A 15,151-nucleotide genomic window follows, 5' to 3' on the forward strand; every position below is an offset into this window, starting at 1 on the left:
TGAACCTGGAGTACACCAAAAATAGGGCACATATTACATGATACAAGTTTGACAAGTGATTATAAAACTTGATTCAATAACAAGCTTTTCAAATTTACCACAGAACTGTTCTCAAACCTTTTCAATACCCAGTGAATCCAACGTAAGGAAGAATGAATGCACCATATCATCAACACTGACAATTGGGAAGGTTGTAGCATAAGGCTAGAATATTACAAAAGATAAAAACACCAATGTTCACAATACAAGTTTACGTTTATTATATTTGTAAGATACAGATTACAACAACAACAAAAAAGATCTAACAACCCATTCAACCCTCCAAGCTAAGACCATTTTTGTCGACATGGCAACTAAAACTTTGGTCGCTAGCCTCACGACTAAAACTGAGAAGAAAGATTGAAAGGGTGAGCTTACCATATTTATTCGATTAAGCGCCCTGGGCACTTATTAAATTTTTGGACCTTGAGAGTGGGCGCTTATTCGAGGTGGGCGCTTATTCGAGGCTGGGCGCTTATAAATTGTCACCATTTTAGCAAATAGTAAGTTTATTTGGAAGATGTACTAAAGTAGAATTTATACTGATCATTGGAAGTTTCTGTAAAATACCAAGAAAACTTGGTCTTAGAAAAGTCTTTTAGTACTGTAAGTACTTAGTCAACAACATTCAACCCAATTGTCACTAAGGTCAATACTCTTCTTGTGCACTTCAGATTTTTTGGAGGAGTTCGGCGGGGTAGGCGCTTATTCGAGGCTGGGCGCTTATTAACTTTTCCTACCTATAGGGTGGGCGCTTATTTGAGGTGGGCGCTTATTCGAGGTTGGGCGCTTAATCGAATAAATACGGTAATTTAGTAACTCAAATTTTTCACAGGCAACCAAACTTGAGCAGTTGGTGGGCCACTAAGAAAAAAAATAAACTTGGAGGGTTGCCATTATCTAGGGTTTATTTTAATATAATTCGTTTTACCTTATTTGTCAGTGGATTGATTGAGGAAGGCCCACTGCAATATAAAAAATAAAATGGACTTAATTGTTACATAAAAATTCATGAGGTGGGAAGACTGCTGGCAGCATTGTTTCAAGGTTATCTTTGCCTATATTACATTTAGCCACAATTGAACAACCCAAACTTATTTTTAAAGCCTAGCCAAATTTTTGTCCTGGTCACATGTGTTGCAATATGCCACAGAAACTGTCATATACCACCATTAACTTAGCCTGAATTTCAGACATCCCTCTGTGCTCGCCTGCTTGCCAGAAGGAATGTCTGAACACATTTGAGCCTAATGCCGTCCGGTGACGTCACTACCCGAAAACCGGGTAGTGATTTTGATTGGTTGATTTTAAAATTATTTACATAATTATGTGAAATTATGACTGAATTTTACCGCGCGAGGATTGTAATTTGAAAACGTTAGGAGTTACCTTCCCAGAAATGAATTTATTAGTCATTTACCTTGAGTTTATTACTTTATTAGTTTACCTACGGATGAAGAATAGTAATGGAAATCGGTAGGTTTTAAGTTGGCGGCATTCGTCGCTTCGACAAGCAGTGTTTTGCCAAATTTATAGATGTATTCTTGTTTTGTCAACAAAGCCGCTCGACGCTTATGTCCTGCAGCCTCGATGAGCCAGTGATTTCTGAACTCAGTGCCCATAGTCAAGTAGGATATTTTTGTATTGAATTCCGTTTTTTGATGCCTCAGTAACCGTCTAAATTGATTCTCATTCATTTAAGTACTCACGAGTGTGTTGTATTTGCTCGCTGCGTAACATATTATATTTTGATTGCTAGATAAGCTTCAGTTCAGATTAAATCGGTTCCGTAAAAGAATATAGCCTGCATGCGATTAAAATCTTATTCATTTGTCTCAAGTTTTCAATAGTCTACTATTAAAACAATTTTATACCCTGTAATCCTTTATTGAAGCGATTTTTCTTTCACAATTTCATGGCCTCGACAGAAACTTTTCCGCATGAATTACAACCAAAGTGTAGTGACGTCACCGGACGGCATTAGGCTCAAATGTGTTCAGACGTTCCTTCTGGCAAGCAGGCGAGCACAGAGGGATGTCTGAAATTCAGGCTACCATTAACTCTGCTGACATAAAATTTAAAATTGTTACGGCTGTTCTTTCATGGTCAGATCCATGGTCTCACCAAACTAAGTGATGCTTATATTCCTTGATAACATAGGCCTGCAATACATGCAGAGGATACAGCTGTAGATAACACTCTGCACACATTGCAGACCTAAGCCAAGCTGTCAACAAAATAAATTATACCCTCAGTGGGAATTCAAAGGAGTGGATGTCACATCTTCTGACTGTACTAGTACTAAATTACTGGAACAGTTGATACAAACCTTGAACCATAACATCCTCCCAAGTTGTTGCAGCAAATGATGAAGAACTTATCAGTGTCCAAAGCACAGCCAGGACCCACAAAGCTTTCCCACCAACCAGGTGTTGGGTTCTCCTATTTTTAAAAAAGGTGAATTTTAGCATATTTATATATAAGCTTTCTGCATCGGAAAGAAATCTGTTGTCTAGATCATTTCACAAGTAACCTCAGAGCAACTGGTTATTGCATGTCCATAAACCATTCCAGAAAATATCCATACCCATCCCAAGGAAACCCCTTGGAAATTTTGAGGGTGGGGGTCTCAAAAGCAAACATTTTTAAAGGAAATTATTAACTAGAATTTCTGGCGGGGTTTGAGTGTTTAAACCAAACAAAACTTCATGGGTGGGACTGAACAAATTATGACCAACGGCAGTGAAAATGGTCGGCAACTCAGAATTTAGAAAAGAACAAACACCACCACCCAGAGTATACAATAAAATTATGTTATAAACACTTAGCCAGCCTTTTTGGCCACCATCTCAAATTTGCTTGTATTTCAAACAGTACTAGAAAAGAACATGTCTGGTAAAATGATAATGAGCTCATACCCAGCTGATGCAAAATTGACCTGATACAATCATGTACAAGTTTACAAGTTGGACTATGGATCTACCACTAACATAATATATGATAGCTTGGGTTAATAAAACCACTGTTATATTTGTATTGGAAATAGCTCAATTCTTAGCAAACGGATTCCATAGTAACATGTTTTAAGCTTACCACATGACTCTTAGCATGTGAAGAGGCCGACAGCCCAGTGCACAAGAGAACAACATTATCTTTTGCCTCATTCAACTCTCCCCAGGTCTCATATGCCACCTCCAACTGTGGTATGACACCATCATTATATTTAAAGTGAAACGGTTGATCATACAAAAATGTCTTGTAGCCTGAGTTTACTTTGGAATACATTGGCTCCAGGCCAAAAGCACTGGATCTATGAGAAGCAATACAGAGCATTACAAATATTTAGTGAAAATCAAACTGATGCAGTCAAAAGCAGATTTTCCAATTCCACTTACAGTGTATATGACTCAAGCCTGTCGATTATTGATCCAGTGAAACTAAATGGTTGGGGTCACAATTTTCTATTTTAAGATGGGTTAGTACCGTTCTAGCCTGAATTTCAGACTGAGACATCCCTCTGTGCTGAGGGATGTCTGAAATTCAGGCTAGTACGGTTCTTGATACTAAGCGGTTTGGAAATTTTTGGTTTATTTTGATGCATGAGTATTGTGTATTGTGCTTTTTGTTTTACGTTTATCATACCCCCTTTATACCCCCTCATGAAACAGGAGAGGGTCGGGATAGTTTTAAAAAAATATGAATGGTAATAATCACCTTTTAGGGGAGATTCTCAACAACAAAATATTATACAATATTGACCATAGCCCCTAGGCTAGAAAAAACATTGATATTAAAGATTAGGTAAACCTGACAAATACTGACCTTGTATAAAACAAGGATGATATCTTTTACAAGGTAAGAAGGTGAAAGATCAGCAAGTTGTTCAAAATATTGATTAATGTAATTAAAGTAAGCTTAAGTAATCTTAGGGTGCGTTTCTTTGGGAAAAATCCAAATCGGGATTCTTGATCCAAAAACAGATTTTGCGTTTCTTTATCTATATCCGAAAATGGATTAATCTTGGATCAATGATCTGAAGAATCCATACTTCGAGTGGATACATCAGATCATATCTGAATCCGGATTTTTAGGATTTATGATCCGTGTGTTTCTTTGGGAAAGGATTCGAAAAAAATACCTTGGCCCAGCGGTCTTTGCTGTGAAAATACATACATACACGTTCGCTCTTTGTAAACACTGCCATACAAAAAGTTTTAGGCGGTTATTTCGATCGAAATACAAAAATATTTCACGATAAAAGGAAACGGTAGCTTCAGATAGGTATGTAGTATCATTTTAAACGGGATACAGGTTTTCTAGAACAGCCACTGTGTGCCTACGGAAGTTGTATCCTTTTCAAATTGTGACAAGTGAAATTTGCACTGATCATTTCGCAATCATTCTTCGCGCTCAGATGCTTTCTCGCCACATTGTGCTTAACGCTAAAGAAGATCTACTTCGACGTGTGGTTTTTGTAAAAGATTTTGTATGCTTAAATTATTTTAGCTAGGATACATTCGACGAAAAATAAATTTGTGCTGATATTTTATGTTCTGTGCGAAATGTGTTTACGGGGTTGTCATGATAAAAAATCCGTTTTCTGATTCTTCGTTTCTTTGGGAGCAAAGTATCCGTGTGATCTGAGATCAATGATCCAATTTTGGATTTTCCCAAAGAAACGCACCCTTAAGTACTTGTAATTCGATTCTGCACCCAAGGGAAATTAAATGATTTTAAACTAAAATTTAATTTACAAATGTTATTCTTCAAATCCAAGACCCAAACAAGATTTCAGTTCGATTTGTTATCTTTACGGACTGCAAAACCTTCTCTCCTTGCTTTTATTCTCCAAAACAATACAAAAATACAAAACAGCGTGAAACGTGAGCTCAAGCCATGCCAAAACACTTTACAATTTAAGGACCTTGTGCTAAAATCACGCAAAAAAAAATTAAATGGGCTGTTTACAAATTTTAAATAAGCTTGTAGGTTCTAATTTGAACACTCATCTTCTTGGTAAGAATGAACCCAAATCAATGTTAACATCGATTGAACTGACTAACTGAAAAGAAAAAAAAAACATTTCAAACTCACCGAGGAGCTTGCTCGGTCAGGCAAGGGAACGAGTTATCATGTCCCTTGAATTCCTGCGAAAAATCCGGGATTTTCACCCTGGTTTCTTCGTGAGCATGTCGATGTTGTTGCAAAGATGTGCCGAAAATCGTCGCTCTTCGAAGATTGGCTTTGGAAAAGCTCCGGGACAACAAACAATAACCTTTTCGAATCATGTTAATTTGTGCAGACTTGGTGATCGATTTTATACTCCAAATTTCTCTTCGCCAGGGCTGTCGACATCACGAATAGCAACACTGGGCATGTTTAAAAACAGTTTTTGTGGCAACACTTCATTCCTCCTGAATCATGATCACGCGACCCACGATGATAAAGCATTTTCCATCAGCCAAGACGTGAACTTCCGATCGATTTTCATCTGGCTTTGTTTATTTATATCACGGGTAAATAATGCGAGTACGTGATGAACACGTGCGCCATCGCGTAAAGTCCAGAGTTCCAACAGCGCCGAAGACATGCGAAAAACACTATCCAAAACACAAGTGCCTGCAGTTCTAAATAGAATCTGTTCTGCACTACTAAAAACCAAAATGGTTGGTTTTTTGTGCCGTGAGAGAACGAAACGAGCTGAAATTCGGAAGCACGCCGGAAAGAATGGATGAACTTTGTGACCTCACACAGCAATATGTTATGCTCTGGTGTCAGCGGTTGACTCTGCGAGTAGCCCACAGGGAACCCAAGCTCTATTGGAGATACAGACTAGACTGTGTGACCTTTGTTTTATAGCGTTGTGTGAGTGTTGCATAAATTAAGTTTGAGCGTTTTGTATAGGGAAAAAAGATTTCTTCTTCAATTTATTAATGCGAAGGAGCTTTCAATAAAAAAAATTCTTATCCGAACCCCTCTGCCTATTGACTTGTCTCTCTCTCTTTGTTGTTTTTGGGGCGATTTTTTTCCAGTGTGTTTTAGTTCCATTGCTTTTCCCTCTCTGTGGAGATCTGTAGAGAGAGAAAACTTACAAGCAATGGAACTAAAACTCACTGGTCCTGGGGTACCAAGTCGATATTTTGGCAAATTTTTGCGTTTTGAAGTTATAATATATTTTTCTTCGGTATATTTTTCAGATGAACCTAGAAGCAGCTGGTGAGGGAGAAGAAAAGTAGTAAAAAAAATGGCAAAGAAGACTTTTTTGTGGTCGACTTTTTTAATGCCTTTTCAACTTCCCCTTGCCCTCAGTAACTGTCCCTGGGTCTCTGAGATGGGATGAGCTGTGTCCTGAGGTTTAAAAAGCTGAGCAACCTTTTTCTACAAGGTAGGGGTTGGGGGGAGGGTGAGGTTGGGGGTGGCATTTTTATTATATCTAACAAAGCCAGGAGTCAATATAGATTGTTTTCATGGCAGCCATGTTGGAGAAGTCAAACAATAAAATATATTTGCATAAAAATGATTTTTTTCCCAAAGGAAAATCATGTTATTGTTTCACTCCTCCAATATGGCCACCATGAACACACTCTATTCTTACAGTAGTTTGCAAAATACCAGATGTTTAATTTATGTTGGTAATCACCAAATACAACCAGATTACTAATGAATTACAAGTACTGCTTCTAAGGGAAGCAGCCTGCAAATGCAAACATCTTTTTGCCACTTGCATCTCGTTAGAAAGAAAAATAACAAGACATGCAAGCACATTGACTTAAACTATATTTTTATTTTAAAGCTGTTCTCTGTGCCACTCTTGGTAGCATGTTACATTTTCCCAAGCCTGTTTTCCAGTGGCTAGATAATTTACCTCCCTACCACATGTGATGCTATTGTGACCCAAAATGTGCATAGCAGTCATATTAATTATTCGGTGTTCTTGTTATAGTTATCTTGCAATGAAAAACAAAAAATGTTAATCTGGTTATTGACTGCCACTGGTTAATCTGCAACAATAAGCAACTGCTGACACTGGAGCATATTGCAATAGGAGGTCACACATTCCATGTACAAATTCGCCTGGTCCTGCACAATCTGTCAAAGCACGTAGTGTCTGGACAACAACTCCAAAATTTATTTTTGGAGCATGCTTAAAACGTCGATTTTACATCACCAGATAGGTCTTGGTTCTTCTTTTTGTGCACCAATGCCTTGCAACTCTCTTAGTCCTTCCAGTACAAGTTTGATATGTGCTTTGATCTTAGCAGAGTCATTCCCCAGCTTTGAACTGTAAGTGGTCAATTGATTGCACTTTTTCTCAATGAATCTGAGGGCTTCATCTAAGGTGAACTCAACAAAGAACCCGTAACCTACCGAAACTAATATTTTCGACGGATCTGTTATCTGCGCCTGGCAATAAAAGTTACATCCAAGATCAACTTGCGTCTTCAGTCCTTTTCCAGCGGCTCCGAAGTTTTTAATGTTCTCTATGACGCTTTTTAACTGCAAATATTCAGCAATTTTGGAGTCCACTTCTTCTTGTGTTTTCAGTATAGTTTCTAGATCTTTTCTTAATTTGTCGTTTACAAATTCTTCGTATTTCTTGACTTTCTCTTCTAAGCTTGTTCCATCCGCCATTTTGCTTCGGTTATGTTGCAGGGAATTATGGGAAGAACCAAAGATGGCTGCTATAAAAGTCCCTGCATTCCTTGCGGTAAGCACAATGATCATGCGCATTCGGCTTCGGCCGATGTCCGCCAAAATGGCGAAAAGATTGTTCCCAAAAAATACTTAATTTACGAAGGTAATTTAGCCGGAGATCATTATTTTAGCATCAAATCTTGAAGATAACACGCTACTGATCATAATGGCTGGTTTTGACCAGGCGGGACTTCCCGGAACGGAGTTTATTATTCGCGGACTTAGCGCTGCTCAAGACTTCGAAGTTGTCAACTTCATTGAGAATTTCCAGCACGAAAATAGTATAATGTTGCCTTCTCTGCAACCTGCCCTACCCTTCCTAGACCTTCACGACGTTCACAGATTACAATTCAACAGTTATGTCATGGAAAACATGCGAGAAAAATTGTTGGAACAAGTGAAACACTTGGAAGTGGAAAAACTTCAGAGTTTACTTGACCAGTGCTTTCCATTTATCCACGTGGCTCATCTTAGGCCTGTTGTCATGGAAGTCATGAAATACCTTCCAAAAGTTCCCGAGGAATGCCTTGAACAACTTGCAAACGACCCTACATTGTATGAAGGTTGTTCAATTGAAGTTAAAAGACAGATTTGGGTCAAGCATCATGCTCTGTTTGGGGATGCCGTTGGCCCACTTTTAAACCAATATGTAGAAGCAAAGTACAATGTTCTTTTCTCCACAGAGCCTTTAAATTCACACACATTCTTTTCAGCACCATCCAAAACAAGGAGACAGAATGCGGTTGTTCAAAGTTTAGCCAAGATGATTGGAAAGTCTCTGGAGCTGTACAATCTTGTGTTACAGTTCCTCAGAACACTGTTTCTAAGAACTAAAGAAGTCCATTACTGCACTCTTAGGTCAGAACTACTAATGGCAGTACATGATCTTGAAATTAAAGACATCAAGGACGTTGATCCGTGCCATAAATTTACCTGGTGTCTTGATGCTTGCATACGAGAAAAAGTGATTGAAGGAAAAAGGACAAAAGAGTTGCAAGGATTTTTGGATTCTGCCAAACATAGTGAGGAACAGGTTCTTGGGTAAGGAACTTTAAATGAAAAGTAGATTATCATGGCTATCTATAGAAGCTTGTACATTCCTGCTACCATAGTAGAAAGGTATATGTTGTGGTTTATTTTTTTATTATTATTTTTCAAACCTTACCAGTGTGATTTTTTATTGACCTTGTCTTGTGTTATATGTATAAAATCAATACATATAAAATAAAGGGAAATAAAGATCAAACTGAAATAAAATTTCTAACTAAAAGACAAATTAAAACTGTAACATTTAACGTGTAGAACAGTAATTCAAAGTATCGCAGATGAACCAGTGTATGTGAATTGACTTGCTTCTACATGTACCATAGGGAGTTGAAAAGTTATTAAAAAGGTCTATCTGATGGCATAAAATTGTGTTAAAATAATTCTGTTGGTCTAAGTAAAAAGAGGAATAAACGAAAATTCAAATAATACACATGTACAGTGTAAGTGTCAATAACAGCTCATTATTATTTTAAGGGAACTAATGGCTTTGTTGTGTTTGCAGAGATATTGCCATGATTTTGTGTGACCCATTCGCCATCAACACTGTCTCCAAAAGTGTAATCAAACTCCTACAAAGACTTGTTAACACTGAGTCATTACCAAGGGTGGGTTTACTTACATTGTATGATTTCATATTGTTTGTTTTATTAGATAGAATACATTCTGTACATATATTCAACCCCTTTGATTCCAAAAGGCTGAGAACTGTTTTGATTACTTATTGAAAACATTGTACAACCTAGCTATTATTAAAATATTAATTCCAAGGCTGTTTAGTGAATTTTGATGAATTACCGGTAGAATTTCTTGGTAAGTGGTTTGAGCCCAGGAGTTTTGGTAGTCTGTATAGTGTGATTGTCTGGGTGAGGATACAGTTTCTGAATCTCTCATTATAAATATTTTGCTTTCTACAGTTTTATTTTACATATGTTCCATCCACTCAGTGGTGCTCTGAGACAAAAATATATTTATTACATGTAGACTGTAATATCATGTAAACAAAATACTCAAATGAACTAAGATTCATTTAATCAACTTTTAAAATATGAAGAATACAACCATATGTAGGTGGTAGCAATAGTTATGGATAGAACTTGCAATACATCATATAAACGCTTAGCCCGACAATGATGTCAGTACATTTATATTCACGCTAACAATGATTTGAAATATGCATTTCAGTCCTGTCCAGACGTAAGTTTTCTTCTGCGAGTGTTAAACCTTGGAGTCAGTGCTTGGGAGATGATCAGTAATCAGCATTTCACTGAAGTGGCATTGGTAAGGGGGCTTCCATTTATTAGTGCATGGGAGGGGGGGGGGGGGGGGATTTGGCAAAATCACTTGAAGTGGCTTCCAAATATAAAACAACCCCCCCCCTTCCCTCCTTGGTATGCTGTTCATGAATGCTGTCATATTGTATTTTTAGCAGATTGTTATTCATCTTGAATGAAGTGCTGCTGGCATAGACTTTACTTTGCTACTTATAGAGTCTACCTCTATTAGCGGCCACCCTCGGGACTTGAAAAATGGCCGCAAGAAGATGGCAGAACATGATTTATTGACTCTTTATAGCAAAATGCTTACAAGTGAACAATATGAAGTTAAATCCAAAATCATTGTAGCAAAACATCAGTGCATTCCAGCCCATGCATAGCTCAGCTCAACATAGAGGGCACAAGTGAAATGACAGCACCAGGGAAAAGAAAATAACATCAGCAGTCGCACCAGAGAGTGAAAAAAAAATCAAAAGCCGAAGACCTACGGGAAAGATGCGGCCGATGGAGGTAAAAACCAAAAAAAACACTGCAACAGCAAAGGTGGCCGCGGCGCCAATAGAGGTGGCCGAGAGGATCAAATACAGAAGAGGACGGGACGGAAAGTGGCCACTAAGGAAGGTGGCCGCAATAGGGGCCCAATAGAGGTCGGACTGTAATTTTGTTTTGCGATGTATTTCAGGGTGGTGAGCTGATCCACAAGTTTCTTCCATTACTTATGTCTCTGATGGTGGACAGTAGTCTCCAATCTCTGGGCAATAAACTTTCTGACAATGGCGATAATGGTGATGTTGAGGGCGCTCTACAGTTCATCGATTACTTTGTAGAAATAACCTCATCAAACTCAGTAGCGTTCACTCTTTCATGGTGCTATCTTCTTCATGTTATCAAGCAAAAAGACAGGTAATAAAAAAATATTAGTCAAAGGTACTCTTATGAAAGAGTTTGAATTTCATAAATCTCTCATAAGAGATTCTGTTCTGTCGTCGGATTGAAAAATGAAGTATCAGATCAATTTTTGGCAGTAAAATAGAAGTTATCATGGTCTAGTCTACTAAAAATTGTATTCTCTTATCTACAAATTAAGGGTGCATTTGATTGACCTAATTCCAGAAAAAGAATGAATGCATATATAGATTACCCCCAAATATCCATTTGATTGAGTTGCTATTCCGATTCCACCTAGCCTATGAGCAAGCTCTCCATTCCTAAGAGAGTTTGCCTGCAGGCTAGATTCTGGCTTACAAGCATTCTGCTCTTGGGAGCAGAACAGTCTGAAAACAATCACACTGGTATTTAAGAAATTTTCTGACATCTAATTTTGATGTTGCAATGAATTTGAAATGTTCTTATAGAGAAGAAAGGGATTGTGGCGATATATTCATTGCTTCAATTTGTGGCCATTTGTTAAATCGTATAAAAATGTGAAGAGTGTGATAAGTAACATTTTGTTACATTTTTGTTAACACAGACAAACTCTTGTTGCCATCTTGCCTTGGTTTGTCAACACATGTCAAGAGCGAGCATTAGATGAGGTCTCCCTTCACACTCTGATGAGCTCACTGGCTGCTTGGCAAGATGAGTTTTCTCATCTTGACTTTTGCGATTTGGTGTTTGATCAATTTCTTCTTCCCCTGGTGTCACACACGAGTGTGCTACGTCATACCCTCCGTCTCTTATGGTACGTCCTTCCCAAAGTGGATCCTCAGAAAGTGGTGCATGTATTGACTATAGCACAGCCAACAAGTGAGGTATGTGTTAAACATTATAACAGAACAACAAGATACTTAGTATTAGGATCAGCGGTTTTCAAAACAAGCCGGCACCCGCCGGAGTTCCACCGGCTACTTGATTTCCATGTCACCAGTTACTTAGACCATAGCGATTAGCTTGTGAGAAACAGGCTCAGCTTGTCACAGCCACCAACTCTTCCAGTTGCTGATGCCTACTTCAAAACATTTTGAAATCCCTGATTAGTGCATCTAGCTAGTTTAAGAAAATTTATTCAGCCTTTACTTTCCAGCCATCGGCACTATGTAATAATGTTTTACTACAGTAATCTGGCTCAGAAACATTGTTGAAGGTTACAAAGTCAGTTGAAGAAATTGTACAGTGTACATACACAGTGTGTTGCTAAGCTGACTGTACCCTTCTAAGCAAGTAGCTGTAGTGAACCTGATAATTTATATTCAGGAGTTATGAAACATGGGGTGAATAATAGTACATCCTGATACATTTAATTGTTTAATGTTCCTAGTGCTATACCTAATGATAATAACTATATCGTTATAAGAGACGATACGGTGACTTTGAAACCAATGAAGGGATGAATAAAAGTGAACAAAAAGAAACAGTTAAATGAATGATTATTTACTTAGCGCTAATGGTTCTTGGGGATGAGACAGCTGCTAAAATTAAATGCCAATAATTACCCGTAAATGAATTGTATTTGTCATTTTAATTGTAGCACAATGAAGCCATCCATGATCTCCATGCCATGTTAGTTGAACGTGTTGCAACCTCCAGTGCTCTGACTCCTGGCTCGTCATCAGTGGAGCAGCCATCTTCAGCGTCATCCCTTTCATCATCACACAGTCCACTGGAGTACATTCAACCTGCCAGTACATAGCCTCTTTCCACATGTAACAGCTTGTCAATTAGATTAAAAGAATGTACATTTTATTACTCTTGAGTCTTCTTAACAAACTCTCAAAACGGTTCCAGACTACAAGACAAAGTTTTGGCCAAAAGCATGATCACATGTTCAAAAATACGATTAGTTTTTCCTGCAAATGTTCAAAGTCTACAAGTAACAAAATCTACATACTAAGTTAGTTTACAATAGTCAGGTTTTTATATATTTTTTTAAATAAAAAATGACTAGAATAGGAAATAACTGAAAAAAGTATACTGCATTACTGTGCTATATCAGGGCAAATAAGATATTAGAGAAATCCAAATTCTCCTTTAGCAATTATATTATTTCTAGAAAACTATCATGCCATGTATTTTGCACATACTTTGTCGTCCTTATGTCAAGTTACTGACTTTCAGGGTCATATTGTGCATTAAAAGTCATGCTTGTTTGTCTTGGTGCTAGGAGATAGTTATGTCTGAATATTACTGTAGGCATACACATGTACAAACATACATGTATATTAATTATGCAGTAAAAGTTTATGTTTTTGGTAATCCATTATAGGCGGTAGAAACATCTCATAGCCTTACAAGCCTTTTCATGCATTCTTTCGGTCCTGGGAGTGTTTCCGGAGCTGTCAACCTCTATAGATTACAAAGCTTTTATCTAGGAATGCAAGAGAAGCAGAGAAAATTGCTTTGAGGGAAAATAACTGACCAAGTACTGCTGTACTTATAACCAGCCAGAAATTAACTTCAAAAAAGAAGTAATAGGAAGAGCTGGTTTTAAATCAAACTCAAAACTTCCACTTACAGGGTTAAAATATTATAATAATATTTAACATTTTGGAAAAGAAGAAGAGTTGATATTTCAATATTATTATTTGCCTTAGAGAAGAATAAAATGGCCACATCCTTTCTCAGTATTAAATATACTGTGCAGAAAAACTTTGCAGTTCAGCTGAATAATCACACTCCTTTGATCTCCTTGTTTGCTTTCTTTGTTAGTGTTGGTGTTTGAAAAGTCGATTTTTAAAAAATATGTGTGTCACATGTGCAATATGTTAGCAACCATTTCAAGAAGTCTTGACTTGAAAGAATTAATCCAATAAAAAGAGAAGACCTTTGTAAACTTTGATCCCAAAACTGCCTTTGAATATTTGTTAGCTGGTAGTAAAATAAAGAAGAGAGACTGCCTTCAGGTTTATATTATTTGCTAAATGCAGGTACATGTATTTATTTTGTACATTCAGGAACTTGCTAAATTTAGCATTAAAACAGAAATAAATTTTATCTATCACTGTTGTGTAATCACTGATGTATGTAATGCATTGGTATTAATACTGGTTCAAATAAAGATTTTACATTTGCTGTTGTCAGATGTTGTAAACATAGTCCAAGTTTTATTGACAGGCATCACAGAGATATTGAGCAAAGTTCCATGCAAATAAAAAGGAATTGCTAGCTAACACATTGCTTACAACTCATGGAAGCTTGTTTGCCACTTTCATCGTCAGTCTTATGACCTGTTGTGTTCTATGAACATGTAGTTTGGGCACCCCAACTTCAGTCAGGAAAGATTGATCACTGCTTTGACACGCTTCAATTTCTGAACTATTTACTTTCTCCTTATGTAAAAGAGAATCAACATGAGGACCCAAGCTATCAGCTTATCAGTACTAACATTTAAAAGAAATGTATTGGAATTAGTAAGGAGAATCAATGCAATCTTGGTTCTTTTTGGTCCACACCAAGAAATTATCAAAACCTCTTGCTGGGTCACCCTGTGAGCAGAGCCCTTTCATTTCCCAAATCTCAACTGCAGGGAAGATAAATGAGGCTCTGCTTGCAGGGTGTTGCTGGGTATAATTGTTCTGAAAATACAATGAACAATCAAACTTGAACCTTGATTTTCTGGTACTTGTTTTTTATTTCGTTCAGAGTGTCAGCCATTCGGTAGCTGATGACAGAAAACGTGCAGGCACTGGAGATGAGGTTGGGAGAATTGGTACATGTACATTGGTTTTGGGACTGACAAAGGATTGCACTCAACCCGGGGGGGGGGGGGGGATACTCAAAAAAGTTTTAGACGGGGAGGCTCCGCCCAGAGCTCTTACCCCTTACCCTTTTATATACCATTTTTGACAGAAATTGTACCCTTTTCATATACCTTTTACTGAAAAAGGTACCTCTCTTATATACCCCAAAGGCATGGCATAGACTTAGAACAGGACGTCTTCTGTCATTTTCACGAAGCGCTTAATAATAAAATTAAAATAATACAGTATTTTCAAAGTACAGTGGAACCTCCGTATTAGCGGGGTGTCCATATTAAGTGGGGTCCAGAAAAAAGTCACGGAATGTTTTATCGACAAAGACGAAGGCAAACGTTTTCGCGGCAACAAAACGTTTTGAATTGTACTGTTTCTGTAACAAATGCAAACTGTGAACTCTCTGAC

General features: G+C 37.6%; 3 protein-coding genes across 3 annotated transcripts in view; 1 reads left to right on the top strand and 2 right to left on the bottom strand.

The window, feature by feature from the left end:
* Positions 1 to 5,713, bottom strand: part of LOC144629518 (uncharacterized) — an 11,600-nt gene extending 5,887 nt beyond the window's left edge. The window contains exons 1-6 of the mRNA XM_078487751.1: positions 5,134 to 5,713; positions 3,133 to 3,349; positions 2,369 to 2,481; positions 971 to 1,004; positions 118 to 204; positions 1 to 5 (exon numbers count right to left, since the gene is read on the bottom strand). The exon at positions 1 to 5 is cut by the window's left edge and continues 75 nt beyond it. Of these exons, the coding sequence (XP_078343877.1) occupies positions 1 to 5; positions 118 to 204; positions 971 to 1,004; positions 2,369 to 2,481; positions 3,133 to 3,349; positions 5,134 to 5,327 (650 nt within the window). The 5' untranslated portion in view covers positions 5,328 to 5,713. The remainder of the gene's footprint in view (positions 6 to 117; positions 205 to 970; positions 1,005 to 2,368; positions 2,482 to 3,132; positions 3,350 to 5,133) is intronic.
* Positions 5,714 to 6,803: 1,090 nt separating this feature from the next.
* On the bottom strand, positions 6,804 to 7,677 carry LOC144629319 (protein UXT homolog). The gene has a single exon (XM_078487557.1). The coding sequence runs from the start codon at positions 7,669 to 7,671 to the stop codon at positions 7,204 to 7,206; it is 468 nt and encodes a 155-aa protein (XP_078343683.1). The 5' UTR covers positions 7,672 to 7,677; the 3' UTR covers positions 6,804 to 7,203.
* Positions 7,678 to 7,746: 69 nt separating this feature from the next.
* On the top strand, positions 7,747 to 14,067 carry LOC144629311 (negative elongation factor B-like). Its single transcript, XM_078487543.1, has 6 exons — positions 7,747 to 8,775; positions 9,284 to 9,386; positions 9,964 to 10,059; positions 10,738 to 10,958; positions 11,527 to 11,806; positions 12,523 to 14,067. The coding sequence occupies exons 1-6, from the start codon at positions 7,901 to 7,903 to the stop codon at positions 12,682 to 12,684; spliced, it is 1,737 nt and encodes a 578-aa protein (XP_078343669.1). The 5' UTR covers positions 7,747 to 7,900; the 3' UTR covers positions 12,685 to 14,067.
* Positions 14,068 to 15,151: the final 1,084 nt, after the last annotated feature.

This window comes from Oculina patagonica, chromosome 1 (genome assembly GCF_052425735.1).
Source record: "Oculina patagonica isolate OP01 chromosome 1, crgOcupat, whole genome shotgun sequence".
NCBI lineage: Eukaryota > Metazoa > Cnidaria > Anthozoa > Scleractinia > Oculinidae > Oculina > Oculina patagonica.